Consider the following 27,902-nt stretch of genomic DNA (forward strand, 5'->3'; position numbering starts at 1 on the left):
AGACAAAACACTTAGTGAACATCCTATTCAATGAGAGAGCTTGTCATAGGGAGGTGTGATGTATTTTCACTGTTACTCACACTTGATGCGACCTAACTTGTTGGGTTTTCTCTCACCATATCTCCAGTAGATGTCAATACACTCATAAAAGAGATTTTGTGACATACAAGGCCAAAACCAAGCAGCATCATAGCAACATTGTTTTGTTTTGTACATGTCAACATGTACAGTAAGTCTTCTGAGAGTTAAATCTGTATTTGATGTTGGTCGATACATTCTTTTTGTTTAATCAAAATACAGTCAACCAATCCAGGACGAGCCTTGTACCCTCCCACTCTTTGATGACATGCCCACTTCTTTCGCCTCAACACAGCGACTTTTAAAACTACTCAGATTACATGATGGAGTATGACAGAGGGCCCCTAACAAATGTGGCTCAAAGAGACATTGCATGTGTTCCTCCTTGCACCCCAAGTTAGCTGGCAACTGGCTGACACGGACAACTGAATTAAAACACTCTACTGTTAATGGAATCTCCTCTAACAAGACATCACAGTGCTTGGAATTTACAATTGCAGAGACTGTGACGTTTCTGTGAAATCATGTTGTTAGTTTAGATGACAATAAATTAGCAATTTTAAATTAAAATGATATCCAATACATTTTTTGCTTACCGAGTTATTAAAAATATGGCATATTTGGGTATGTTTACAAGTGCACAATAATAATAATGTATGAAAATATTCTGATTTGAAGAGTTGCTTCCTCGAAATGCTTCCTTAGGATGCCTGCTATACTTAACTACCAATTAATTTGAAGGCAAAAAAATCACAATCACGATATAATTCTGTCAATCATCAATCTTCAAACATCTTAAAGATGCTATACTTAAGATGTGAGTGATACCAAAGCTTTCTGTTGAATACAATGTTTTTATACTTTTTTTAATGTTAAACCATTATAATCTACTGTATATATGTTTATAAGTGTGTAGTTGTGTGTCTCAAAAGAAGAAATCAAAAGTTGCTTACTTACGGTAGGGATTCTCCCAAATTTAGGTCCACCAAAATATTTCAAATGCTTCAAGACTCAGCTGTCATCATCACCATATTTGGCACATTAGCATGTTTGAACATCTGCTTTGTAAGCAAACCAGACTGAATATAAGGGGTCCAAGGACAGCCTCAGAGTGTGTGGTGGAAGACCAGTGGATTTCCTGCTTGTGGTGAGGTGGTCTACTACTAGCATTGTACCATTTAGATCATTTCTTCATTTTAGAAGTTACATTACAGAATATAGAGTAAATGTATCTATTCATATTCAATACATTCTGTGCTTTGCTTGACTTTGCTTTTTTATCGATAGGTTTGTGGAATACATCATTCTTTTCACAAAGGGCAAGAGTAAGGTATGTACAACTTTTAACATTGATGACTTTTCTTTAACATGTATACTGTAAGTTGCTTTGGACAAAAGCGTCTGCTAAATGCAAATGTATATGTTTTGTGTGTGTTAATCAGTGACCTCAGGTGTTGTGCATCCAAGTTGGACACAACTCAATTAACTACTAGTGTTAATTGTAACACCATTCAGACAAGTCATTTTAATTGTATAGCCCAATATTGGAAATCACAAATTTGCCTCCCAGGGTTTTACAATCTGTACATCATAAGATATGGGACAGAGTCCTTAGACCCTCTGTTCGAACCCCTTTAACAGGGGAAAAAACCTAAGGAACAGCAAAAGAAGAGGGAACTCTCTCTATGGGAGGAAAGACATCCAATAGATGTTCATGTACTGAATAGAGTCAGTCTCTTGGTCTGAAAATCTTTAAAATAGGCTTAAATACACAGAAATAATGCAAAACCATTATTTTGGTGTGGCTATATGAACTGTTCCTGACAACATCTGGCATTTAGGCACTGTTCAATGACATCAACAGAAACATCATTTTGAGCCTGCTGTTGTTTGACTTGGTACACAGACATAAACCGCCACCATGAGTACCGACGCGGAGATGGCCTTCTTCGGCAAGGCTGCCATTTACCTTCGTAAGCCAGAGAAGGAAAGAATTGAGGCTCAAAATGCACCATTTGATGCCAAGAGTGCCTGCTACGTGGTTGATGTCAAGGAGCTGTACTTGAAGGGAACAATCCTCAAGAAAGACGGTGGCAAAGTCACCGTCAAAGTCTTGGATACTCAGGAGGTTGGTATCATGAACTGACAGCCAACTTAGAAATGCAATATGATCAGTTCTCATTGTTACTAATGTCCTGTTCCAGGAGAGGACAGTTAAAGAAGAGGACGTCACTCCAATGAACCCTCCCAAGTATGACAAGATTGAGGACATGGCCATGATGACCCATCTCAATGAAGCCGCTGTGCTGTATAACCTCAAAGAGCGTTATGCAGCATGGATGATCTACGTAAGACAACCTGCCTGATAAGAAAAGATAACTATTGAAAATTGCAATGCTTGTAGGAAACATTAACTGTTAAATCTCTATCATCACTTTCAGACCTACTCTGGATTGTTCTGTGCTACTGTGAACCCCTACAAGTGGCTCCCAGTGTACGATTCTGAATGTGTTGCTGCCTATAGAGGCAAGAAGCGTATGGAGGCTCCACCCCATATCTTCTCTGTCTCTGACAACGCTTATCAGTTCATGCTGACTGGTAAGTCATCACGATGACAATGCAGAATTTATCAGTATATGAGGTTCCTGTTGCAGTATAACAGTAATTTATTTTGTTTTTTTATGTAACAGATAGGGAGAACCAGTCTGTCTTGATCACGTACGTTTCCTACATTTACATCAGTTGACTTTGTTTAAGATAGTCATATATCTCGATCAAATTCTTAAAAGTCTGTTTCTATACCTAGTGGAGAATCTGGTGCTGGAAAGACTGTGAACACCAAGCGTGTCATCCAGTACTTTGCAACAATCTCAGTTGGCGGAGACAAGAAGAGAGACACATCAAAGGTATGTTACTGAAGATTACAATTCAGGGATATTTACCAAGAGTGGGAATATGTTTTCCAGAGGAAAGTAGTCATTTCCTGATACCATTTGTTAACTTGGATTAAAGGGTTCACTGGAGGATCAGATTATTGCAGCCAATCCCCTGCTGGAGGCCTATGGTAACGCCAAAACCGTGAGGAATGACAACTCTTCTCGTTTTGTAAGTATGGAATGATTTCTACACATGAGGTCTTGTTACAGATTGCCCATGTGGAGGGATGTCGAAACATCTATTTGTTCCAAACAGGGTAAATTCATCAGAATCCATTTTGCCGCAAGTGGCAAACTGGCTAGTGCTGATATTGAGACATGTAAGTAATAATCCACATCATATATACAAATGACTGGAATTGAGAACTGGCCAGAGTTTGAATTGTGAACAAAATTTGTAGATCTGCTGGAGAAGTCTAGAGTGACATTCCAGCTTCCTGATGAAAGAGGCTACCACATCTTCTACCAGATGATGACCGCCCACAAACCTGAGCTGCTTGGTAAGCAGGTTGAGGATTTGCTCAATGTTTAATCTACTTACAGTTTTCATATGAAACACAAATATTGACGTTATCACCCTTTTTTGATCTCCAGACCTGGCACTCATCACAACCAACCCCTATGACTTCCCCATGTGCAGCATGGGTCAGATCACTGTGGCCAGTATTGATGACAAAGTTGAGCTGGAAGCCACTGATGTAAGTGATCGTCGCTTCAAAACAAAGAGAAAGATGCTGTGCATTGAATGCAATGTTTAAAGTGCTCTTTTGATTGCATTTACTAAAGTGATTCTAAAGTGCCATCTTTTGAATACAGAATGCTATCGACATCCTGGGCTTCACTAATGAAGAGAAGATGAGCATTTACAAGATGACTGGTGCTGTGCTTCACCATGGCAACATGAAGTTCAAGCAGAAGCAGCGTGAGGAGCAGGCTGAGCCTGATGGCACAGAGGGTGAGTATCTGATGCCAGCTCAAAGTGAATTGCTTGGGAACAAGAGTGATGAAGTTCTTCATCACTCGGGTTTCTGTTCATGTCATGATGGAAATCACTGAACTATTTTCAGATGCTGACAAGGTTGCTTACTTGCTGGGTCTGAACTCTGCTGATATGCTGAAGGCTATGTGTTATCCCAGAGTCAAGGTCGGAAATGAGTTTGTCACCAAGGGACAGACTGTGCCTCAGGTAAATTGTCAATATCCAACTTTCTACTATTTGAAATGTTATGTTACTTCTACTAAAATAATGGAGTTGTAATAAATTAGAAAAAAGAAACGCAACATAATTTATATTTTAGATTAATTTTATACAAGTCATGAACCATCTTAGATACATGTATATATTGTGGACAATTTGTATAATTTATCTTGATGACAAAAGAAATGAATTACTTTACAAAATGATGCCTAACTTAAATCAAATGACTTACTTGTTTATATTCAGGTCAATAACTCAGTTCCTGCCCTGGCCAAGTCCACCTATGAGAGGATGTTCTTGTGGATGGTCGTCCGTATCAACCAGATGTTGGACACTAAACAGGCCAGGCAGTACTTCATTGGTGTCCTGGATATTGCCGGCTTTGAAATCTTTGATGTAAGCAACATTTCAAACATTTCAGCAACATCATTTTCATGAGAGAATCATTCTCATTGCCTGCAAGAGGTTATGCTTTTTATTTGTCTCCTCACAGTATAACAGCATGGAGCAGCTGTGCATCAACTTCACCAATGAGAAACTGCAACAGTTCTTCAACCACCACATGTTTGTCCTGGAGCAAGAGGAGTACAAGAAGGAGGGTATTATCTGGGAGTTCATTGACTTTGGCATGGACTTGGCTGCTTGCATCGAGCTGATTGAAAAGGTAAACATTTCATTTTGTGTTTCCATGTAAATGTTCTAAATTTGATGGAATGTATCTTAAAGCATCATTTAATAACATTCTTCCTTCCACTTTTTTCAAGCCAATGGGCATCTTCTCCATCCTTGAAGAGGAGTGCATGTTCCCCAAGGCCACAGATACATCCTTCAAGAACAAGCTGTATGACCAGCATCTTGGCAAAAACAGAGCATTTGAGAAGCCAAAGCCCGCCAAGGGCAAGGCTGAGGCCCACTTCTCCCTGGTACACTATGCTGGCACCGTGGACTACAACATTACTGGCTGGCTGGACAAGAACAAGGACCCACTGAACGACTCTGTCATCCAGCTGTACCAGAAATCCTCAATAAAACTGTTGGCTCTTCTGTATCCTCCCGTCGTTGAGGGTATGATATTAAATTAATTAAACTAAACCCAATTTAAGGTTACAGATACTTTGATGTTAAACTGTTCATGTAAAATGTTTGTGTCATTCTAACAAAAAATGTCGATTTAAAATCATTAACAGAGGCCACTAAGAAGGGAGGCAAGAAGAAGGGTGGTTCTATGCAGACTGTGTCTTCACAGTTCAGGGTAAGGCTTAACATATATTATATGTCTCAGTTTACACTCAAACTCACAATTGTTACATGTCATGACAAGAGTCACAATTTTGGATCCACAGGAGAACTTGGGCAAGCTGATGACCAACTTGAGGAGCACCCATCCTCACTTTGTACGCTGCCTGATTCCCAATGAGTCAAAGACTCCAGGTACATAGAGAACATAATCTCAATAGAGTCTGTAAGGAGTGCTTTGGTTTTGTTGTGGTAGCTGCACTGCTTCAACTGATACTCTTTACTCAAATAAGTCATTTATAAAAATGCTTACAGGTCTGATGGAGAACTTCCTGGTCATCCACCAGCTCAGGTGTAACGGTGTGCTGGAAGGTATCAGAATCTGCAGAAAAGGTTTCCCCAGCAGAATCCTCTATGCTGACTTCAAGCAGAGGTATTTAAGGATATTTTGAAACATTTTGATATTTTATTATTAATGTATTAAAATAAAATGCTCACACTTGGCATGCTCTCTCTCATATAAAAGGTACAAGGTACTGAATGCCAGTGTCATCCCTGAGGGCCAGTTCATTGACAACAAGAAGGCTTCAGAGAAGCTGCTTGGTTCAATTGATGTCAATCATGATGAGTACAGATTTGGAACCACCAAGGTAAGCACAAAAGACTTTCTCAAAAACATCTCACCATGGGCCAAGAAATGAGAGAAGGGATAAAAATAGAGAAATTGTGCCACCATGTGGCCATTGTTGAAATAGTTCAGATTTTGACTTGTTGTTAACCAAGGGATTGATTACATTGGAGCCTTGGGACTATAATTTATGTGGATGGCCATTTAAATGACAGTGACATGTCTCACTCATGTGCACAATTCTCACTGGATAACATTTTTTAATTTGTATGTGTATATATATATATATATATATATATATATATATATATATATATATATATACATATATATAATTACATACACTTTTAAATTATAGTATAGAGACAATATTTAGGCATCTCAATTTAGTTTTTTTCTTTATTCAGGTGTTCTTCAAGGCCGGTCTTCTGGGTACCCTTGAGGAGATGAGAGATGAAAAACTAGCATCTCTGGTCACCATGACTCAGGCTTTGTGCCGTGGTTACGTCATGAGGAAGGCGTTTGTGAAAATGACAGAGAATAGGCAAGTTGAATATAACTTTGAGTACACAATCATGGGCTGAATTATGAATTATTACATTGTCCATAACAGCTACTTCTTTTCCACAGGGATGCCATCTATACCATCCAGTACAATGTCCGCTCATTCATGAATGTCAAACACTGGCCATGGATGAAGGTGTACTACAAGATCAAGCCTCTGCTGAAGAGTGCTGAAACTGAGAAGGAGCTGGCAAACATGAAGGAGAACTACGATAAGATGAAAACTGACTTGGCTACTGCCCTGGCAAAGAAGAAGGAACTGGAGGAGAAGATGGTCTCCCTTCTGCAGGAGAAGAATGATCTGCAGCTGCAAGTAGCATCTGTAAGTACACATCAACATACACTTGTGATATTTCATTGTCTTCAATGTTGATGTGCTAACATGGAATATCATAAAATTGTGTAGGAAGGAGAGAATCTGTCAGATGCTGAGGAGAGATGTGAGGGACTTATCAAGAGCAAGATTCAGCTTGAGGCAAAACTCAAAGAGACAACTGAGAGACTGGAGGATGAAGAGGAAATCAATTCTGAGCTCACTGCCAAGAAGAGAAAGCTGGAGGATGAATGCTCTGAGCTCAAGAAGGATATTGATGACCTGGAGCTCACCTTGGCCAAAGTGGAGAAGGAGAAACATGCCACCGAGAACAAGGTTTGTAAATAATAACCTGACCAGCAGATTAAGTAAGACTATAATTGTAAACATTCCATGACGAGATCTTTCCTGCACACCTTCCAGGTGAAGAACCTGACTGAAGAGATGGCCTCTCAAGATGAGAGCCTTGCCAAGCTGACAAAGGAAAAGAAAGCCCTTCAGGAGGCTCATCAGCAGACTCTTGATGACCTGCAGGCTGAGGAAGACAAAGTCAACACTCTGACCAAGGCCAAGACCAAGCTTGAGCAGCAAGTGGATGATGTAAGTCTACAAAGACACTTAGATTAGCAAATCAAAATTATTCTTAAATGTTATCATTAAAGACTCATTATTTGTTCAGCTTGAGGGTTCTCTGGAGCAAGAGAAGAAGCTGCGTATGGACCTTGAGAGAGCCAAGAGGAAGCTTGAGGGTGATCTGAAACTGGCCCAGGAGTCCATCATGGACCTTGAGAATGACAAGCAGCAGTCTGATGAGAAAATCAAAAAGTAAATTGTTTTTTAAATTTGTACTATTCTTTTAAAATTGTGGTCAACTGCAGGAATTTCATGCATATTATCTATGACTCTCACAGGAAGGACTTTGAAACCAGCCAGCTGCTTAGCAAGATTGAAGATGAGCAGTCACTGGGTGCTCAGCTTCAGAAGAAGATCAAGGAACTTCAGGTGACATATTGTGTTACCAAAACCTTACTGCACATGATTCCTATTTTATGTACGTGCATATATGCATATGTTAAAAGTGAACGTTTTCTGAAAGAAATTCAACTGAAATTCAACAGGCCCGTATTGAGGAACTGGAGGAGGAGATTGAAGCTGAGCGTGCTGCTCGTGCCAAGGTTGAGAAGCAGAGAGCTGACCTCTCCAGGGAACTTGAGGAGATCAGCGAGAGGCTGGAAGAGGCCGGTGGTGCCACTTCTGCTCAGATTGAGATGAACAAGAAGCGTGAAGCTGAATTCCAGAAGCTCCGTCGTGACCTTGAAGAGTCCACTCTGCAGCATGAAGCCACTTCTGCTGCTCTTCGCAAGAAGCAGGCTGACAGCGTTGCTGAGCTGGGAGAACAGATTGACAACCTCCAGCGTGTTAAGCAGAAGCTTGAGAAGGAAAAGAGTGAATACAAGATGGAGATTGATGACCTCTCCAGCAACATGGAAGCTGTTGCGAAATCAAAGGTCTACAATGCATTATATGCCAAAAGGAAAATAGTAAATACCGTAATTAATATTAGAAATAAAATCTAATCACTCTCATCTGTCTTTTCTTTAGGGAAATCTTGAAAAGATGTGCCGCACACTTGAGGACCAACTTAGCGAACTGAAGACCAAGAATGATGAAAATGTTCGTCAAAACAATGATGCATCTGCACAGAAAGCACGTCTTCTGACAGAAAATGGTATCTACAAGCAATCACTGAATGATCTGTTGTGTATGTAACTGAGAAATATTACACAAACTAATGCATTTTGACGTCTTTCACACAAGGTGAGTTCAGCCGTCAAATTGAAGAGAAAGAATCTCTCGTCTCTCAGCTGACCAGAGGCAAACAGGCCTTCACACAGCAAATTGAGGAGCTGAAGAGACAGATTGAAGAGGAGGTCAAGGTAAGAATTACCTTTAAAAAAACTTTGTACTGGTATTATTCGTTTGGGATTTAGAAAATGTCTAAATTAATATCTTTATAAAAACACCAGGCCAAGAATGCTCTTGCCCATGGACTGCAATCAGCTCGCCATGACTGTGACCTGCTGAGGGAGCAGTTTGAGGAGGAGCAGGAGGCCAAGGCAGAGCTGCAGCGTGGAATGTCCAAGGCCAACAGTGAGGTAGCTCAGTGGAGAACTAAGTATGAAACTGATGCTATACAGCGCACTGAGGAGCTTGAGGAATCCAAGTGAGTAACATTCAAATAATTAAATGTCCAGTAGATTTGTAGCATTTTAATACAATTACTGACAACTGCATCACTTGTATACTTGCATTAAATTGATAGAAATGACATGTTATCATCAAGATGATGTGGTATTGTATACATGAATTCAGCATATTGTGTTAAAGAATTAGGTTGCAGTTTCTTGTTACTAAGGCTTCAGGCAACTACATAGTTTTCACAGTGAAAAATCTTTCAAACAGGAAAAAGCTGGCCCAGCGCCTTCAGGAGGCTGAGGAGCAGATCGAGGCAGTGAACTCCAAGTGTGCTTCTCTTGAGAAAACCAAACAGAGGCTCCAGAGTGAGGTGGAGGACCTCATGATTGATGTGGAGAGGGCCAATGGTCTGGCTGCCAACCTGGACAAGAAGCAGAGGAACTTTGATAAGGTAACTTGGTTTACTTTCTGTGGGCAACCCATACAAACAATGACATAGTTACATTTGACTTTTCATTGATACACCAACTCAACTGTATTATCTGTGTCATTCAGGTGTTGGCAGAGTGGAAACAGAAGTATGAGGAGGGTCAGGCAGAGCTTGAGGGAGCACAGAAGGAGGCTCGTTCTCTCAGCACTGAGCTGTTCAAGATGAAGAACTCTTATGAGGAAGCTCTGGATCAGCTGGAGACCATGAAGCGTGAAAACAAGAACCTGCAACGTGAGTTGTACATCATGTTACATCGTATTCCAACACATTTGTATGTATTTATTTTCACATTTCAAAGCTTAACAATACAAAACACACGTATCTGTCTGCAGAGGAGATTTCAGATCTGACTGAACAGATTGGTGAGACTGGAAAGAGCATCCATGAACTGGAGAAGTCCAAGAAGCAGGTGGAGACAGAGAAGTCTGAGATCCAGACAGCTCTTGAAGAGGCTGAGGTACTTTTTTTACGAGATCTTCTGGATCTAATTTTAAACCAGAGTGAACTACACATTGTTTGAAGTCAGATATTAATATATCATTATTTTATCCCATCAGGGAACTCTGGAACATGAAGAATCTAAGATCCTGCGTGTCCAGCTGGAGCTCAACCAGATTAAGGGTGAGGTGGACAGGAAGCTGGCAGAGAAAGAGGAGGAGATGGAGCAGATCAAGAGGAACAGCCAGAGGGTGACTGACTCCATGCAGAGCACACTTGATGCTGAGGTCAGGAGCAGGAATGATGCCCTGAGAATCAAGAAGAAGATGGAGGGAGATCTGAATGAGATGGAGATTCAGTTGAGCCACGCCAATCGCCAGGCTGCTGAGTCCCAGAAGCAGTTGAGGAATGTGCAGGCACAGCTGAAGGTATTGTAAAACACACAGTTGTGCAACAGCCCATTGTAAATACTGCTACACTTTTGCATTCATGGGAATATTTTCCTCATTTTCTTTCACTAGGATGCACAACTGCACCTTGATGATGCCGTCAGAGCCCAGGAAGACTTCAAGGAACAAGCTGCTATGGTGGATCGCAGGAACGGTCTCATGTTGGCTGAAATTGAGGAACTCAGAGCTGCCCTTGAACAGACAGAGAGAAGTCGTAAAATCGCTGAGCAGGAGCTGGTGGACGCCAGTGAGCGTGTTGGACTTCTGCACTCCCAGGTGAACACATTCAAAAACTGAATGTTGTTTGAAATAATGTGAAATCAGGTATTTGAAGACAAAGTGACTAAATGGGTTTTTACTCTTAGAACACAAGCCTTCTGAACACCAAGAAGAAGCTTGAGACTGACCTGGTTCAGGTCCAGGGTGAAGTGGATGACACCGTTCAGGAAGCAAGGAATGCAGAGGAGAAGGCCAAGAAGGCCATCACCGATGTAGGTTTGAATTTCATTTCATCTTACTTTTACACGTATGTCTTTTACAACTTCTAATCAATCATTTATGCTGTCTCCTCTAGGCTGCTATGATGGCTGAGGAGCTGAAGAAGGAGCAGGATACTAGCGCTCATCTGGAGAGGATGAAGAAGAACCTGGAGGTTGCCGTTAAGGACCTGCAGCACCGTCTGGATGAGGCTGAGAACCTGGCCATGAAGGGTGGCAAGAAGCAGCTCCAGAAACTTGAAACAAGGGTAAGAAAGTCACGTCAAGATTTGCAAAGCAGGAGCAAGTTAATAAAAAATACGGATACATACTCATTTTTTCATTGTTTTTCGAAGGTGCGTGAGCTGGAGGCAGAGGTTGAGGCTGAGCAGAGACGTGGAGCAGATGCTGTTAAGGGTGTCCGCAAATATGAGAGGAGAGTGAAGGAGCTCACCTATCAGGTACAGTCATTTTGATAATCGACATATAAATCGACTTAACATTCTTAGTACTAGAAACATGTCAACATGTACATTTACTTCCAACTTTTAACTTAACTCTCACAGACTGAGGAGGACAAGAAAAATATAACCAGGCTGCAAGATCTGGTTGACAAGCTGCAGCTGAAGGTGAAGGCCTACAAGAGGCAGTCTGAGGAGGCGGTAAGGGCAAAACATATATTCTAAATAATGCAAAATGTATAGTATTTCATAGTAATTTCATGTACAGTAGATCAATTGACCTAAAAAATGTATCTGCCTTGTATTCCAGGAGGAGCAGGCCAATGTCCACCTGTCCAAGTGTAGGAAGGTCCAGCATGAGCTGGAGGAGGCTGAGGAGCGTGCTGACATTGCAGAGTCTCAGGTCAACAAGCTGAGAGCAAAGAGCCGTGACACTGGCAAGGTAACTATATGTGAATTTATTTAAAAAATAACATAATTGCATATCATGTATATTTGAAATATACTGGTTAATATGTTTGAGCAGATTCTTAACAGTATTATAGGCACCTTACAAAGCATGATGTTTAAATACTAAAAAAGGAACTAATCAAATTCACCTGAAATTTATTCAAACTCACACAAACCATTCATCTGTTTTTTACAGGGAAAAGAAGCAGCTGAGTAAAGCACACTGAGTGTTTCACTGTGTTGAATCATATAATATGATATCATTCATGCTGAAACAATAAATGTTAAACTGTTGATCTTAAATTCTGTCTGTAATCTTTCATCACTTTGCTTCCCATGAAACGTATTTGATTTAAATAACGCATAAAAAAAAAAAGCTACAACCATAACAAACATTCCTACCACTATTAATTAACATGGACTAATTTTATTAGGGAAACACATTGCACATTTTTAAAAATGGGATCAGTGTAACACTAACATTCCAACATTCAGCCAACCGGTGACCAAAATGAAATAATAATATGATTTGAGTGATCTTCACACTTTAGCTAACAGGAAACAAGTGAAAAAAAACAAATCGTTTTAATTCTAATCTCGACAAAAGTTAAAAAAGTAGATGAATGAATTCCGTAATCCAAGACCAGTTCTCAAAGTCGTGAGATATTTTTGGAGGCCACAGGCAGGACTGAGACAACATAATAAACTGCTATCCTAGAGCTAAAAGTGGCTCTGATAGGATACTGATAGGCAGAAGGCAAACTAGTCTGATCATATACAGTAATAATAATAATAATATTAGGCACCCGCATTGAATGAGCCTGACTTGATATTTCTGTATAAAATAGCAACGGTCATCTGCTCTATAATAGCTGTTTAAGGTGTCCTGGCCCACGTCAAAAACTGGGTACATGCAAGCAATTATTATTGATCAGTTGGAAGTGTGACGTGCCTTATTGTTGGGTACATTTTCAAAGTAAATCAAATATTTCTAGATCATTCTGAACAGGGGGTATTGTTTGTTTTTTTGTTTGATTTCTTCGATTGCAAATAACAATAATCATGCCACTTTAATTGGTGACAATTTAAAGTGGAAATGTTACGAGTGTTTTTTACACTGCAAGTTCAACACTATTGCATGTGACATTTAAAAATGATGTTGCTCAACAAATGGAATGAGGTTGACATTCAATGTGCCCTGCACAGAGCCAAAAATGGACTTGAAGATATGGCTGCAGAGTCAGTAGAAGTGTTAATAGCTTGACATATGAGTGTGAATAGTACAGACATATCTCTTACACTTAAGCACATACACTTTTCATTATTTATTTCCTGTAAAACATTTAGATCATAAAAACAGTATTGCTGTGTATTGAATATTATTTAATTTTGACAAATGTTTCTCCATCTATGAAATAGATCACAATACGTGTTTGCCAAAAGACCTAAAATTAAAGATTGCCTATTTTAAGTAGGGATTATCACAAATTGAGGATTTGCCTTAACTGACAGAAGCCTGAAACATGAGATGTATGCACCAGCAAAAGTCTCACTCACGTAAACAACAGCTGTCACACTATCCCTATTTGGCATGTGTCCCATATTTAACTTCCACTTTGTAAGCAAAACACATAACACGGATTCCAAATCAAGTCAGTAAATGTGGTGGAAGACTTATGAGGTTCATGTTTGCAGTGATAGTATCTACTATAATACTTCAAATCAAAGTTGTCCAAATATCTAGTGCTGTTATACATTTTGCCATTAATTATGAAATGTCTGTTCCTACAATAAATAAAGTTAGGTAGCACAACAAATTTTAACTAATTCCAAACATGATGAAAGAACAACTCAATTACATTAACTAAGGATAATAGTGGAATTAACTAAATTAAAGTAAACACCCACTATGAGTAGAGTCTGTCTGACATTAAGGATCTAAAGGGATCCTCATTGGGACACATTGGGAAGTGTTTTAACAGCTGGTGATGCTAATGCATGCATGGAGACATCCGTTAACTACTTCACAAATCAAATAATACGTTCCGATCAGGCATGTGAGTATTCAGGGTGAGTCACCACACCACAAGTTGCTGCTGAGGACCTGCAGCACTGTACTGGATGAGGATGAGAAGAAAACAGTGGCAAGGAGTACTGTTTGTTCACCTTGACTTTTAACACACAAGGCAAAACATTGTCAGGCTAAAGTATCTGTATGTTACCTCTAGATGAAGGCATTTATAGGACATATTGAGCAAGCAGTAAGGGATCACATTCATGCTATTAGGAATTCAATTGAATGTACAAATCCTGTACTCAGCTCATGAACTTGACAGATTTGAAATCTCTAGGGTTATGATAATTACGTGACAAACAAATCGAATGATATAAATAAGTTACAAAATCCTCAGCTACATGTACCAACCTTATTGAAAAAAAATTCATGTCTTACAATATATAACTGTAATTTTGACTACATTGTTTCTGAAAAACAAATCTCCATTTATGTAGAGCAATATGTAAAACAAACCAAGTTTTACTTACAAAAATCTACATTCATCAAAATAAATTGGCTATCAAGTAATAAAAAATAATGTTTAATTTCATTTAAGGGCACCTTTGAGGACACCTTACATGTACACATAAAATACAGTATGCAAACTGTTTTTCAAAAGCTTACATAATGTGAACTATTTAAAACCCCCATCAAGTGTCACAAGGGACTTGAATTCCCTGCACATGACCATCAATAATAATAAAAATCCTGATCTAGCATCACTAACATTTTAAATACTAGTGCTGAAGGAATCTATTTAGAATTCTTCCAATACGCAAACACTTCTCAGTGTCCTTGCATCATAGCCTAGTGTCACTGCACTCCCGAACAAAATACTCAACACCTGTAGGCTTGAATGTTGCCAATGAAACTTTAAAGCTCACTCATTTCCTAAGGATAATGACAGCTGTAGTCAACTTGGATTCATGGCAGCTGCAATGGATTCCAACAGCGGTCCTGAGTAACAAAAAAAAATGTCTAAATATAATTGTCTAAACAAGGATGTCTTCTACTATTGTAATTTTTTCCCACACCAGTTACTGCACTTTGCTTTCATTAACCAATATTCGTTAAAATATTTTAGTTGACAATTTGGCCCTTGTTGATTCAGTATTAAAAAAATATATATATATATATTTTTACCATGCAATTCAGGCTGCCCTGTCTTATGAGAAAATCACTACAACTGTTTTGGCAAATGGGAAGTGGTAATTCTGGATAAATATGGATACAGCAAATTTATATTTATCGCAAAAGCTCCTGAGATGTCCTCGAAAACAATGTTCCCAAAATTCCCTTTGCAAGTATGAGAATAATGCATTAATGAATTTTCTTCAGAAGTGATGAATAATAATGATAAATGTGTACTTCGGCTACCTTGAAGCCAAAAGAGTAACACTTTGATATAGAAGAATTTTCACTCATAGAAAGACTTGTAAAGCCTTTGCTCGGGGATATAGTTACACTCCTAAAGCACGTTTGAAATGCGAGATGCTACGTGATTTTTGTGAAAATCTGTTCAGATTAAATTAAAGCATATGTTTCATCAGCATTAACTAAAAGTTAATACTGTATTAATCACTGGGACATGGACAGGGGAAATTTGGAAATGCCTCATGTAAAAGATGTGCACACAAAGTGTAATGTGAAAAAAAATGCTTTAGATTCCTTCCTCCGATTTGCCTTATGTTGCATTAATGAAGAGGACTGGTCTTTCTGGCTGAAGTCCAAGACAAGTCATATATCCTAGCAACACCTGTTCCAATCGATGCCTGTTGCGGACACCACATTTGGCAAGAGCCCATATTTAACCTCTGCTGCGTAAGCAGGCCATGTTCAATATAAGCAGCCCAGGACATCAGACTACTGTGTGGTAGGAAGAGCCTTGGACACTTCAGCTTGGGGTAAGCTCATCTTGTATTTGGTGGCATCTGTTATTATAGAAAAGATTTTTGAAACATGATTTAATAATTAACATAATTGTGGAACAGGTATTTGCTTTCAAACATTTGGCAATAACAGAAAATATACATGTTCTCAACAGGATTGTGGAACATATCAGATTTTTGACAGAGAGTGAGCCAGGTATGTACATCATTCAACTATCTTTCATTTGTATCTAAAGACTGTGAAAGATTGCATTCAGTTGCAACGTTTGATTTTGTTGTAGAATAACCATTTACTCATTTACTTTTAATCTTGTAACTATCAACTCAGTCTGGAAGATCATCATTTTTAATGGTGTACTCAATTTGATAAGGATATGTACATTGATTAATTGAATATGGTAATTCTGTGTTGTTTGACCAGAAGGCTTGAATATATAGTATTAAAATATAAAAAAAGGTAATAAGATTACTCTTATTTGTAATTACATCACAGAAGTACATCATAAGATATGGGACAGAGTCCTTAGACCCTCTGTTCGAACCCCTTTAAAGTGTAAGTTTGGCGGAAATTGAAAATAAATCGACACTTACAGACTATCTTTCGCGAGGAGCTGGCAGGGGTAGAATTGGTGAGTGTTCTTAACTGTCTTCTGTTATAAACTTCGGGTTCATGAACTGAGTTGTTGGTGCTTCGTTTTATGTGTAGACACCTAGAGCAAGCTGCTGACGAGGTTTGGCGCTGTTTTGAGCAATGTTAGTGGTTTAAAAATGCGATTTTGAAAGTGTGTGGCTGTATGCCCCATGCTAACCCACTGTTTGCGATTTTGGACTCTAGCTCCCGCCCGTGCTAGCTCTGAACTGCGTGATGAGCGAAAATTACTTCCTCCACGGCTTAGTTGATGTATTTTCATTCAGAAAATAGCTTTATTTTCAATTTCCGCCAAACTTACACTTTAACAGGGAAAGAAACCTAAGGAACAGCAAAAGAAGAGGGAACTCTCTCTATGGGAGGAAAGACATCCAATAGATGTTCATGTACTGAATAGAGTCAGTCTGTTGGTCTGAAAGTCTATAAAATAGGCTTAAATACAGACAAAAATAATGCAAAACCATTATTTTGGTGTGGCTATATGAACTGTTCCTGACAACATCTGGCATTTAGGCACTGTTCAATGACATCAACAGAAACATCATTTTGAGCCTGCTGTTGTTTGACTTGGTACACAGACATAAACCGCCACCATGAGTACCGACGCGGAGATGGCCTACTATGGCAAAGCTGCCATTTACCTTCGTAAGCCAGAGAAGGAAAGAATTGAGGCTCAAAATGCACCATTTGATGCCAAGAGTGCCTGCTACGTGGTTGATGCCAAGGAGCTGTACTTGAAGGGAACAATCCTCAAGAAAGAGGGTGGCAAAGTCACCGTCAAAGTCTTGGCTACTCAGGAGGTTGGTATCATGAACTGACAGCCAACTTAGAAATGCAATATGATCAGTTCTCATTGTTACTAATGTCCTGTTCCAGGAGAAGACACTTAAAGAAGAGGACGTCACTCCAATGAACCCTCCCAAGTATGACAAGATTGAGGACATGGCCATGATGACCCATCTCAATGAAGCCGCTGTGCTGTATAACCTCAAAGAGCGTTATGCAGCATGGATGATCTACGTAAGACAACCTGCCTGATAAGAAAAGATAACTATTGAAAATTGCAATGCTTGTAGGAAACATTAACTGTTAAATCTCTATCATCACTTTCAGACCTACTCTGGATTGTTCTGTGCTACTGTGAACCCCTACAAGTGGCTCCCAGTGTACGATTCTGAATGTGTTGCTGCCTATAGAGGCAAGAAGCGTATGGAGGCTCCACCCCATATCTTCTCTGTCTCTGACAACGCTTATCAGTTCATGCTGACTGGTAAGTCATCACGATGACAATGCAGAATTTATCAGTATATGAGGTTCCTGTTGCAGTATAACAGTAATTTATTTTGTTTTTTTATGTAACAGATAGGGAGAACCAGTCTGTCTTGATCACGTACGTTTCCTACATTTACATCAGTTGACTTTGTTTAAGATAGTCATATATCTCGATCAAATTCTTAAAAGTCTGTTTCTATACCTAGTGGAGAATCTGGTGCTGGAAAGACTGTGAACACCAAGCGTGTCATCCAGTACTTTGCAACAATCTCAGTTGGCGGAGACAAGAAGAGAGACACATCAAAGGTATGTTACTGAAGATTACAATTCAGGGATATTTACCAAGAGTGGGAATATGTTTTCCAGAGGAAAGTAGTCATTTCCTGATACCATTTGTTAACTTGGATTAAAGGGTTCACTGGAGGATCAGATTATTGCAGCCAATCCCCTGCTGGAGGCCTATGGTAACGCCAAAACCGTGAGGAATGACAACTCTTCTCGTTTTGTAAGTATGGAATGATTTCTACACATGAGGTCTTGTTACAGATTGCCCATGTGGAGGGATGTTAAAACATCTATTTGTTCCAAACAGGGTAAATTCATCAGAATCCATTTTGCCGCAAGTGGCAAACTGGCTAGTGCTGATATTGAGACATGTAAGTAATAATCCACATCATATATACAAATGACTGGAATTGAGAACTGGCCAGAGTTTGAATTGTGAACAAAATTTGTAGATCTGCTGGAGAAGTCTAGAGTGACATTCCAGCTTCCTGATGAAAGAGGCTACCACATCTTCTACCAGATGATGACCGCCCACAAACCTGAGCTGCTTGGTAAGCAGGTTGAGGATTTGCTCAATGTTTAATCTATTTACAGTTTTCATATGAAACACAAATATTGACGTTATCACCCTTTTTTGATCTCCAGACCTGGCACTCATCACAACCAACCCCTATGACTTCCCCATGTGCAGCATGGGTCAGATCACTGTGGCCAGTATTGATGACAAAGTTGAGCTGGAAGCCACTGATGTAAGTGATTGTCGCTTCAAAACAAAGAGAAACATGCTGTGCATTGAATGCAATGTTTAAAGTGCTCTTTTGATTGCATTTACTAAAGTGATTCTAAAGTGCCATCTTTTGAATTCAGAATGCTATCGACATCCTGGGCTTCACTAATGAAGAGAAGCTGAGCATTTACAAGATGACTGGTGCTGTGCTTCACCATGGCAACATGAAGTTCAAGCAGAAGCAGCGTGAGGAGCAGGCTGAGCCTGATGGCACAGAGGGTGAGTATCTGATGCCAGCTCAAAGTGAATTGCTTGGGAACAAGAGTGATGAAGTTCTTCATCACTCGGGTTTCTGTTCATGTCATGATGGAAATCACTGAACTATTTTCAGATGCTGACAAGGTTGCTTACTTGCTGGGTCTGAACTCCGCTGATATGCTGAAGGCTCTGTGTTATCCCAGAGTCAAGGTCGGAAATGAGTATGTCACCAAGGGACAGACTGTGCCTCAGGTAAATTGTCAATATCCAACTTTCTACTATTTGAAATGTTATGTTACTTCTACTAAAATAATGGAGTTGTAATAAATTAGAAAAAAGAAACGCAACATAATTTATATTTTAGATTAATTTTATACAAGTCATGAACCATCTTAGATACATGTATATATTGTGGACAATTTGTATAATTTATCTTGATGACAAAAGAAATGAATTACTTTACAAAATGATGCCTAACTTAAATCAAATGACTTACTTGTTTATATTCAGGTCAATAACTCAGTTCCTGCCCTGGCCAAGTCCATCTATGAGAGGTTGTTCTTGTGGATGGTCGTCCGTATCAACCAGATGTTGGACACGAAACAGGCCAGGCAGTACTTCATTGGTGTCCTGGATATTGCCGGTTTTGAAATCTTTGATGTAAGTCTAAGAGACAATATTTTGTTATGAGAGAATCATTGTTATTGCTTGCAAGAGAGTATGCTGATTATTTGTTTCCTTGCAGTTCAACACATTGGAGCAGCTGTGCATCAACTTCACCAATGAGAAACTGCAACAGTTCTTCAACCACCACATGTTTGTCCTGGAGCAAGAGGAGTACAAGAAGGAGGGTATTATCTGGGAGTTCATTGACTTTGGCATGGACTTGGCTGCTTGCATCGAGCTGATTGAAAAGGTAAACATTTAATTTTGTGTTTCCATGTAAATGTTCAAAATTTGATGGAATGTATCTTAAAGCATCATTTAATGACATTCTTCCTTCCACTTTTTTCAAGCCAATGGGCATCTTCTCCATCCTTGAAGAGGAGTGCATGTTCCCCAAGGCCACAGATACATCCTTCAAGAACAAGCTGTATGACCAGCATCTTGGCAAAAACAAAGCATTTGAGAAGCCAAGGCCCGCCAAGGGCAAGGCTGAGGCCCACTTCTCCCTGGTGCACTATGCTGGCACCGTGGACTACAACATTTCTGGCTGGCTGGACAAGAACAAGGACCCACTGAACGACTCTGTCATCCAGCTGTACCAAAAATCCTCAGTGAAACTGTTGGCTCTTCTGTATCCTCCTGTAGTTGAGGGTATGATATTAACTATATTAAACTAAAACACATTTTAAGGTTACAAATGCTGTATATTTTAACTTTGATGTTGAACTGTGGCATGTGTTCAGTGTCATTCTAACAAAACATGTTGATTTAAATTTTTTAACAGAGATCGGTAAGAAGGGAGGCAAGAAGAAGGGTGGTTCTATGCAGACTGTGTCTTCACAGTTCAGGGTAAGGCTTAACATATATTATATGTCTCAGTTTACACTCAAACTCACAATTGTTACATGTCATGACAAGAGTCACAATTTTGGATCCACAGGAGAACTTGGGCAAGCTGATGACCAACTTGAGGAGCACCCATCCTCACTTTGTACGCTGCCTGATTCCCAATGAGTCAAAGACTCCAGGTACATAATCTCAATAGAGTCTGTAAGGAGTGCTTTGGTTTTGTTGTGGTAGCTGCGCTGCTTCAACTGATACTCTTTACTCAAATACGTCATTTAAAATAATGTTTACAGGTCTGATGGAGAACTTCCTGGTCATCCACCAGCTCAGGTGTAACGGTGTGCTGGAAGGTATCAGAATCTGCAGAAAAGGTTTCCCCAGCAGAATCCTCTATGCTGACTTCAAGCAGAGGTATTTAAGGATATTTTGGGGAAAAAAAATGTATTATTAATTTATTGAAATGAAATGCTCACACTCACCATGCTCTCTCTCATGAAAAAAGGTACAAGGTACTGAATGCCAGTGTCATCCCTGACGGCCAATTCATTGACAACAAGAAGGCTTCAGAGAAGCTGCTTGGTTCAATTGATGTTGACCATGATGAGTACAAATTCGGACACACCAAGGTAAGCACATTCCATCTTTTACTGAAGTTCTTCAATCCAGTATGTTTCATTGGTATTCTGTTAATTATCATTATCTCTCTGCGGAATGTATACATTTGGTCTAGTGTGTTTGTGCATCTCTGTCCATGGCTAAAAAGAAACACTAGGGGGCCTCAAAGAGCTGTCAAGGAGGCATGGAGATAGATGCGACATCTCTCACTTTTAAATGCAGTTCCAATCTGGTTTACACCAGATCAACAATCATGAAACTTTGCAACTGGCATATGTGCGAGGGACTGTGCATCACTGCTTCCAGTTTTAATTATTAGTTGTTATTACAGGGGAAGACTGGGGGGGGAGATATTCAATACCTCAGTTCATCATACATTAATTACAATTTTTTGTTTGGCAGGTGTTCTTCAAGGCCGGTCTTCTGGGTACCCTTGAGGAGATGAGAGATGAAAAACTAGCATCTCTGGTCACCATGACTCAGGCTTTGTGCCGTGGTTACGTCATGAGGAAGGCGTTTGTGAAAATGACAGAGAGTAGGCAAGTTGAAAACAGCTAACTTTGAGTACACAATCATGGACTAAAATATTAATTATTACATTGTCTATAACAGCTACTTCTTTTCCACAGGGATGCCATCTATACTATCCAGTACAATGTCCGCTCATTCATGAATGTCAAACACTGGCCATGGATGAAGGTGTACTACAAGATCAAGCCTCTGCTGAAGAGTGCTGAAACTGAGAAGGAGCTGGCAAACATGAAGGAGAACTACGATAAGATGAAAACTGACTTGGCTACTGCCCTGGCAAAGAAGAAGGAACTGGAGGAGAAGATGGTCTCCCTTCTGCAGGAGAAGAATGATCTGCAGCTGCAAGTAGCATCTGTAAGTACACATCAACATACACTTGTGATATTTCATTGTCTACAATGTTGATGTGCTAACATGGAATATCATAAAATGGTGTAGGAAGGAGAGAATCTGTCAGATGCTGAGGAGAGATGTGAGGGACTTATCAAGAGCAAGATTCAGATGGAGGCCAAACTCAAAGAGACAACTGAGAGACTGGAGGATGAAGAGGAAATCAATGCTGAGCTCACTGCCAAGAAGAGAAAGCTGGAGGATGAATGCTCTGAGCTCAAGAAGGATATTGATGACCTGGAGCTCACCTTGGCCAAAGTGGAGAAGGAGAAACATGCCACCGAGAACAAGGTTTGTAAATAATAACCTGACCAGCAGATTAAGTAAGACTATAATTGTAAACATTCAATGACGAGATCTTTCCTGCACACCTTCCAGGTGAAGAACCTGACTGAAGAGATGGCCTCTCAAGATGAGAGCCTTGCCAAGCTGACAAAGGAAAAGAAAGCCCTTCAGGAGGCTCATCAGCAGACTCTTGATGACCTGCAGGCTGAGGAAGACAAAGTCAACACTCTGACCAAGGCCAAGACCAAGCTTGAGCAGCAAGTGGATGATGTAAGTCTACAAAGACACTTAGATTAGCAAATCAAAATTATTCTTAAATGTTATCATTAAAGACTCATTATTTGTTCAGCTTGAGGGTTCTCTGGAGCAAGAGAAGAAGCTGCGTATGGACCTTGAGAGAGCCAAGAGGAAGCTTGAGGGTGATCTGAAACTGGCCCAGGAGTCCATCATGGACCTTGAGAATGACAAGCAGCAGTCTGATGAGAAAATCAAAAAGTAAATTGTTTTTTAAATTTGTACTATTCTTTTAAAATTGTGGTCAACTGCAGGAATTTCATGCATATTATCTATGACTCTCACAGGAAGGACTTTGAAACCAGCCAGCTGCTTAGCAAGATTGAAGATGAGCAGTCACTGGGTGCTCAGCTTCAGAAGAAGATCAAGGAACTTCAGGTGACATATTGTGTTACCAAAACTCTGTTGCACGTTTCCTATTTTATGTATTAAAAGTGAAAGTTTTCTGAAAGAAATTACACCTAAATTCAACAGGCCCGTATTGAGGAACTGGAGGAGGAGATTGAAGCTGAGCGTGCTGCTCGTGCCAAGGTTGAGAAGCAGAGAGCTGACCTCTCCAGGGAACTTGAGGAGATCAGCGAGAGGCTGGAAGAGGCCGGTGGTGCCACTTCTGCTCAGATTGAGATGAACAAGAAGCGTGAAGCTGAATTCCAGAAGCTCCGTCGTGACCTTGAAGAGTCCACTCTGCAGCATGAAGCCACTGCTGCTGCTCTTCGCAAGAAGCAGGCTGACAGCGTTGCTGAGCTGGGAGAACAGATTGACAACCTCCAGCGTGTTAAGCAGAAGCTTGAGAAGGAAAAGAGTGAATACAAGATGGAGATTGATGACCTCTCCAGCAACATGGAAGCTGTTGCTAAAGCAAAGGTATACAATGCATTATATGCCAAAAGGAAAATAGTAAATACCGTAATTAATATTAGAAATAAAATCTAATCACTCTCATCTGTCTTTTCTTTAGGGAAATCTGGAAAAGATGTGCCGCACACTTGAGGACCAATTTAGCGAACTGAAGACCAAGAATGATGAAATTGTTCGTCAAAACAATGATGCATCTGGACAGAAAGCACGTCTGCTGACAGAAAATGGTATCTACAAGTAATCACTGAATGATCTGTTGTGTATGTAACTGAGAAATATTACACAAACTAATGCATTTTGACGTCTTTCACACAAGGTGAGTTCAGCCGTCAAATTGAAGAGAAAGAAGCTCTCGTCTCTCAGCTGACCAGAGGCAAACAGGCCTTCACACAGCAAATTGAGGAGCTGAAGAGACAGATTGAAGAGGAGGTCAAGGTAAGAATTACCTTTAAAAAAACTTTGTACTGGTATTATTCGTTTGGGATTTAGAAAATGTCTAAATGAATATCTTTATAAAAACACCAGGCCAAGAATGCTCTTGCCCATGGACTGCAATCAGCTCGCCATGACTGTGACCTGCTGAGGGAGCAGTTTGAGGAGGAGCAGGAGGCCAAGGCAGAGCTGCAGCGTGGAATGTCCAAGGCCAACAGTGAGGTAGCTCAGTGGAGAACTAAGTATGAAACTGATGCTATACAGCGCACTGAGGAGCTTGAGGAATCCAAGTGAGTAACATTCAAATAATTAAATGGCCAGTAGATTTGTAGCACTTTAATACAATTACTGACAACTTGCATCACACATTAAATTGATAGAAATGACATGTTACCATCAAGATGATGTGGTATTGTATACATGAATTCAGCATATTGTGTTAAAGAATTAGGTTGCAGTTTCTTGTTACTAAGGCTTCAGGCAACTACATAGTTTTCACAGTGAAAAATCTTTCAAACAGGAAAAAGCTGGCCCAGCGCCTTCAGGAGGCTGAGGAGCAGATCGAGGCAGTGAACTCCAAGTGTGCTTCTCTTGAGAAAACCAAACAGAGGCTCCAGAGTGAGGTGGAGGACCTCATGATTGATGTGGAGAGGGCCAATGGTCTGGCTGCCAACCTGGACAAGAAGCAGAGGAACTTTGATAAGGTAACTTGGTTTACTTTCTGTGGGCAACCCATACAAACAATGACATAGTTACATTTGACTTTTCATTGATACACCAACTCAACTGTATTATCTGTGTCATTCAGGTGTTGGCAGAGTGGAAACAGAAGTATGAGGAGGGTCAGGCAGAGCTTGAGGGAGCACAGAAGGAGGCTCGTTCTCTCAGCACTGAGCTGTTCAAGATGAAGAACTCTTATGAGGAAGCTCTGGATCATCTGGAGACCATGAAGCGTGAAAACAAGAACCTGCAACGTGAGTTGTACATCATGTTACATCGTATTCCAACACATTTGTACGTATTCATTTTTACATTTCAAAGCTTAACAATACAAAACACACGTATCTGTCTGCAGAGGAGATTTCAGATCTGACTGAACAGATTGGTGAGACTGGAAAGAGCATCCATGAATTGGAGAAGTCCAAGAAGCAGGTGGAGACAGAGAAGTCTGAGATCCAGACAGCTCTTGAAGAGGCTGAGGTACTTTTTTAATTAGATTTTCTGGATCTAATTTCAAACCAGAGTGAACTACACATTGTTTGAAGTCAGATATTAATATATCATTATTTTATCCCATCAGGGAACTCTGGAACATGAAGAATCTAAGATCCTGCGTGTCCAGCTGGAGCTCAACCAGATTAAGGGTGAGGTGGACAGGAAGCTGGCAGAGAAAGATGAGGAGATGGAGCAGATCAAGAGGAACAGCCAGAGGGTGACTGACTCCATGCAGAGCACACTTGATGCTGAGGTCAGGAGCAGGAATGATGCCCTGAGAATCAAGAAGAAGATGGAGGGAGATCTGAATGAGATGGAGATTCAGCTGAGCCACGCCAATCGCCAGGCTGCTGAGTCCCTGAAGCAGTTGAGGAATGTGCAGGCACAGCTGAAGGTATTGTAAAACACACAGTTGTGCAACAGCCCATTGTAAATACTGCTACACTTTTGCATTCATGGGAATATTTTCCTTATTTTCTTTCACTAGGATGCACAACTGCACCTTGATGATGCCGTCAGAGCCCAGGAAGACTTCAAGGAACAAGCTGCTATGGTGGATCGCAGGAACGGTCTCATGTTGGCTGAAATTGAGGAACTCAGAGCTGCCCTTGAACAGACAGAGAGAAGTCGTAAAATCGCTGAGCAGGAGCTGGTGGACGCCAGTGAGCGTGTTGGACTTCTGCACTCTCAGGTGAACAAATAAATCAAAAAACGAATATTGTTTGAAATAATGTGAAATCAGCTACGTGTTGACTAAGTGACTATATATGTTTTTACTTTTAGAACACAAGCCTTCTGAACACCAAGAAGAAGCTTGAGACTGACCTGGTTCAGGTCCAGGGTGAAGTGGATGACACCGTTCAGGAAGCAAGGAATGCAGAGGAGAAGGCCAAGAAGGCCATCACCGATGTAGGTTTGAATTTCATTTCATCTTACTTTTACACGTATGTCTTTTACAACTTCTAATCAATCATTTATGCTGTCTCCTCTAGGCTGCTATGATGGCTGAGGAGCTGAAGAAGGAGCAGGATACTAGCGCTCATCTGGAGAGGATGAAGAAGAACCTGGAGGTTGCCGTCAAGGACCTGCAGCACCGTCTGGATGAGGCTGAGAACCTGGCCATGAAGGGTGGCAAGAAGCAGCTCCAGAAACTTGAGTCGAGGGTAAGAAAGTCATGATAAGATTCACAGTCGAATCTAATGAACAAACGTAAGAAAATACAGGGATTCTAAATATCCTACAAATTTTCGCGTCTTTTGAAGGTGCGTGAGCTGGAGGCAGAGGTTGAGGCTGAGCAGAGACGTGGAGCAGATGCTGTTAAGGGTGTCCGCAAATATGAGAGGAGAGTGAAGGAGCTCACCTATCAGGTACAGTCATTTTGATAATCGACATATAAATCGACTTAACATTCTTAGTACTAGAAACATGTCAACATGTACATTTACTTCCAACTTTTAACTTAACTCTCACAGACTGAGGAGGATAAGAAAAATGGCTCCAGGCTGCAAGATCTGGTTGACAAGCTGCAGCTGAAGGTGAAGGCCTACAAGAGGCAGTCTGAGGAGGCGGTAAGGGCAAAACATATATTCTAAATAATGCAAAATGTATAGTATTTCATAGTCATTTCATGTACAGTAGATCAATTGACCTAAAAAATGTATCTGCCTTGTATTCCAGGAGGAGCAGGCCAATGTCCACCTGTCCAAGTGCAGGAAGGTCCAGCATGAGCTGGAGGAGGCTGAGGAGCGTGCTGACATTGCAGAGTCTCAGGTCAACAAGCTGAGAGCAAAGAGCCGTGACTCTGGCAAGGTAAATGTATTCACATTTTGACTTCATGAAAATGTATTAAGATTAAATTAATGTCTTATTCATTTCATGCAGAAATTTAGTCATGACAAAAAAAATAACATTACCCTTCAGCTTTGTAAAATGAACTAGTATGATGTGTATGTAAACACTATGTATTAATTGTATTTAATACAATCAATTGTATTTTTTTTTTACAGGGAAAAGAGGCAGCTGAGTAAAGCACTTTGACTGATGGGCTGTTTCTAATCATATAATATGATATGAAATACACCACAATAAAATAGTTTTTTGATCTTTAATTGCATTGTCTGTGTTATTTTGATGTAACCGTCTCCTCTGACAGAGAGCAAATGTGAGACGTGGATCATTTGTGACACAGAGAAACAAAATCCTACAGTCTTTATAGAAATTGGTGGCTAAAACAAAAAATGCAGAAATAAATTGTTTGTGCTGGTATGGGCTTTTTCAAAGTCAACAATGAAATTCTAGAGGGATTAGAAAAATCTGGGAGCTTTTTTGGATCCTGAACAGGGTTGGAGAAACTGCTTAAGGAGAAGGGTAAAAGAGTTTCAGCATTTTCACTGTAATCCCAAAATAAAAACATTGAATCAAATTCTCTTTAAAAGGTCAAATTAACTCTTTTGTCCCTGATCAAAATGCATCTAGTCACAAAATGTGAAAAGTGGGGAAAAAAAGTCATAGAGAGTCTTATTTGTTCGATGGGAACAGAAAGCACCCCTTAACACAGTGAATTTACTGCTTTTCTATCAGATAATAAAGAATAAAGACTAATGAATAGCGTAGCAAGTGGGACTGAAACTTTTTCAACAATCTTTATAGTTTTTAATTGCTTTAAATTTTTCCTAATAAATACTGTAAATAGTCTTCACATTTATGACTCTTGCCGTGCTT

General features: G+C 40.1%; 2 protein-coding genes across 2 annotated transcripts; both read left to right on the forward strand.

The window, feature by feature from the left end:
* The first annotated feature begins 1,365 nt into the window (after window positions 1–1,365).
* On the forward strand, window positions 1,366–12,207 carry LOC311018005 (myosin heavy chain, fast skeletal muscle-like). The gene is made up of 40 exons (XM_084016727.1): window positions 1,366–1,408; window positions 1,985–2,206; window positions 2,283–2,426; window positions 2,520–2,676; window positions 2,769–2,796; window positions 2,885–2,984; window positions 3,091–3,183; window positions 3,271–3,334; window positions 3,416–3,514; window positions 3,609–3,712; window positions 3,831–3,969; window positions 4,082–4,200; window positions 4,459–4,608; window positions 4,706–4,876; window positions 4,977–5,277; window positions 5,400–5,464; window positions 5,556–5,643; window positions 5,764–5,881; window positions 5,975–6,098; window positions 6,484–6,620; window positions 6,707–6,962; window positions 7,047–7,289; window positions 7,377–7,553; window positions 7,633–7,778; window positions 7,865–7,955; window positions 8,072–8,461; window positions 8,556–8,682; window positions 8,772–8,890; window positions 8,981–9,177; window positions 9,417–9,600; window positions 9,705–9,870; window positions 9,972–10,096; window positions 10,197–10,505; window positions 10,599–10,802; window positions 10,892–11,017; window positions 11,101–11,271; window positions 11,359–11,463; window positions 11,569–11,664; window positions 11,774–11,905; window positions 12,110–12,207. Exons 2-40 carry the CDS (start codon window positions 2,000–2,002, stop codon window positions 12,128–12,130), a joined length of 5,793 nt encoding a protein of 1,930 aa, XP_083872853.1. The 5' UTR covers window positions 1,366–1,408; window positions 1,985–1,999; the 3' UTR covers window positions 12,131–12,207.
* A 3,726-nt stretch (window positions 12,208–15,933) lies between these two features.
* LOC311018007 (myosin heavy chain, fast skeletal muscle-like) lies at window positions 15,934–27,289 on the forward strand. Its single transcript, XM_084016729.1, has 40 exons — window positions 15,934–16,054; window positions 17,086–17,307; window positions 17,384–17,527; window positions 17,621–17,777; window positions 17,870–17,897; window positions 17,986–18,085; window positions 18,192–18,284; window positions 18,372–18,435; window positions 18,517–18,615; window positions 18,710–18,813; window positions 18,932–19,070; window positions 19,183–19,301; window positions 19,560–19,709; window positions 19,795–19,965; window positions 20,066–20,366; window positions 20,500–20,564; window positions 20,656–20,743; window positions 20,855–20,972; window positions 21,064–21,187; window positions 21,579–21,715; window positions 21,806–22,061; window positions 22,146–22,388; window positions 22,476–22,652; window positions 22,732–22,877; window positions 22,964–23,054; window positions 23,151–23,540; window positions 23,635–23,761; window positions 23,851–23,969; window positions 24,060–24,256; window positions 24,487–24,670; window positions 24,775–24,940; window positions 25,042–25,166; window positions 25,267–25,575; window positions 25,669–25,872; window positions 25,965–26,090; window positions 26,174–26,344; window positions 26,444–26,548; window positions 26,654–26,749; window positions 26,859–26,990; window positions 27,188–27,289. Exons 2-40 carry the CDS (start codon window positions 17,101–17,103, stop codon window positions 27,206–27,208), a joined length of 5,793 nt encoding a protein of 1,930 aa, XP_083872855.1. The 5' UTR covers window positions 15,934–16,054; window positions 17,086–17,100; the 3' UTR covers window positions 27,209–27,289.
* The last annotated feature ends 613 nt before the right edge of the window (window positions 27,290–27,902 follow it).

The sequence above is a fragment of the Eutrigla gurnardus genome (assembly GCF_963514095.1).
Source record: "Eutrigla gurnardus genome assembly, chromosome: 9".
Lineage (NCBI taxonomy): Eukaryota > Metazoa > Chordata > Actinopteri > Perciformes > Triglidae > Eutrigla > Eutrigla gurnardus.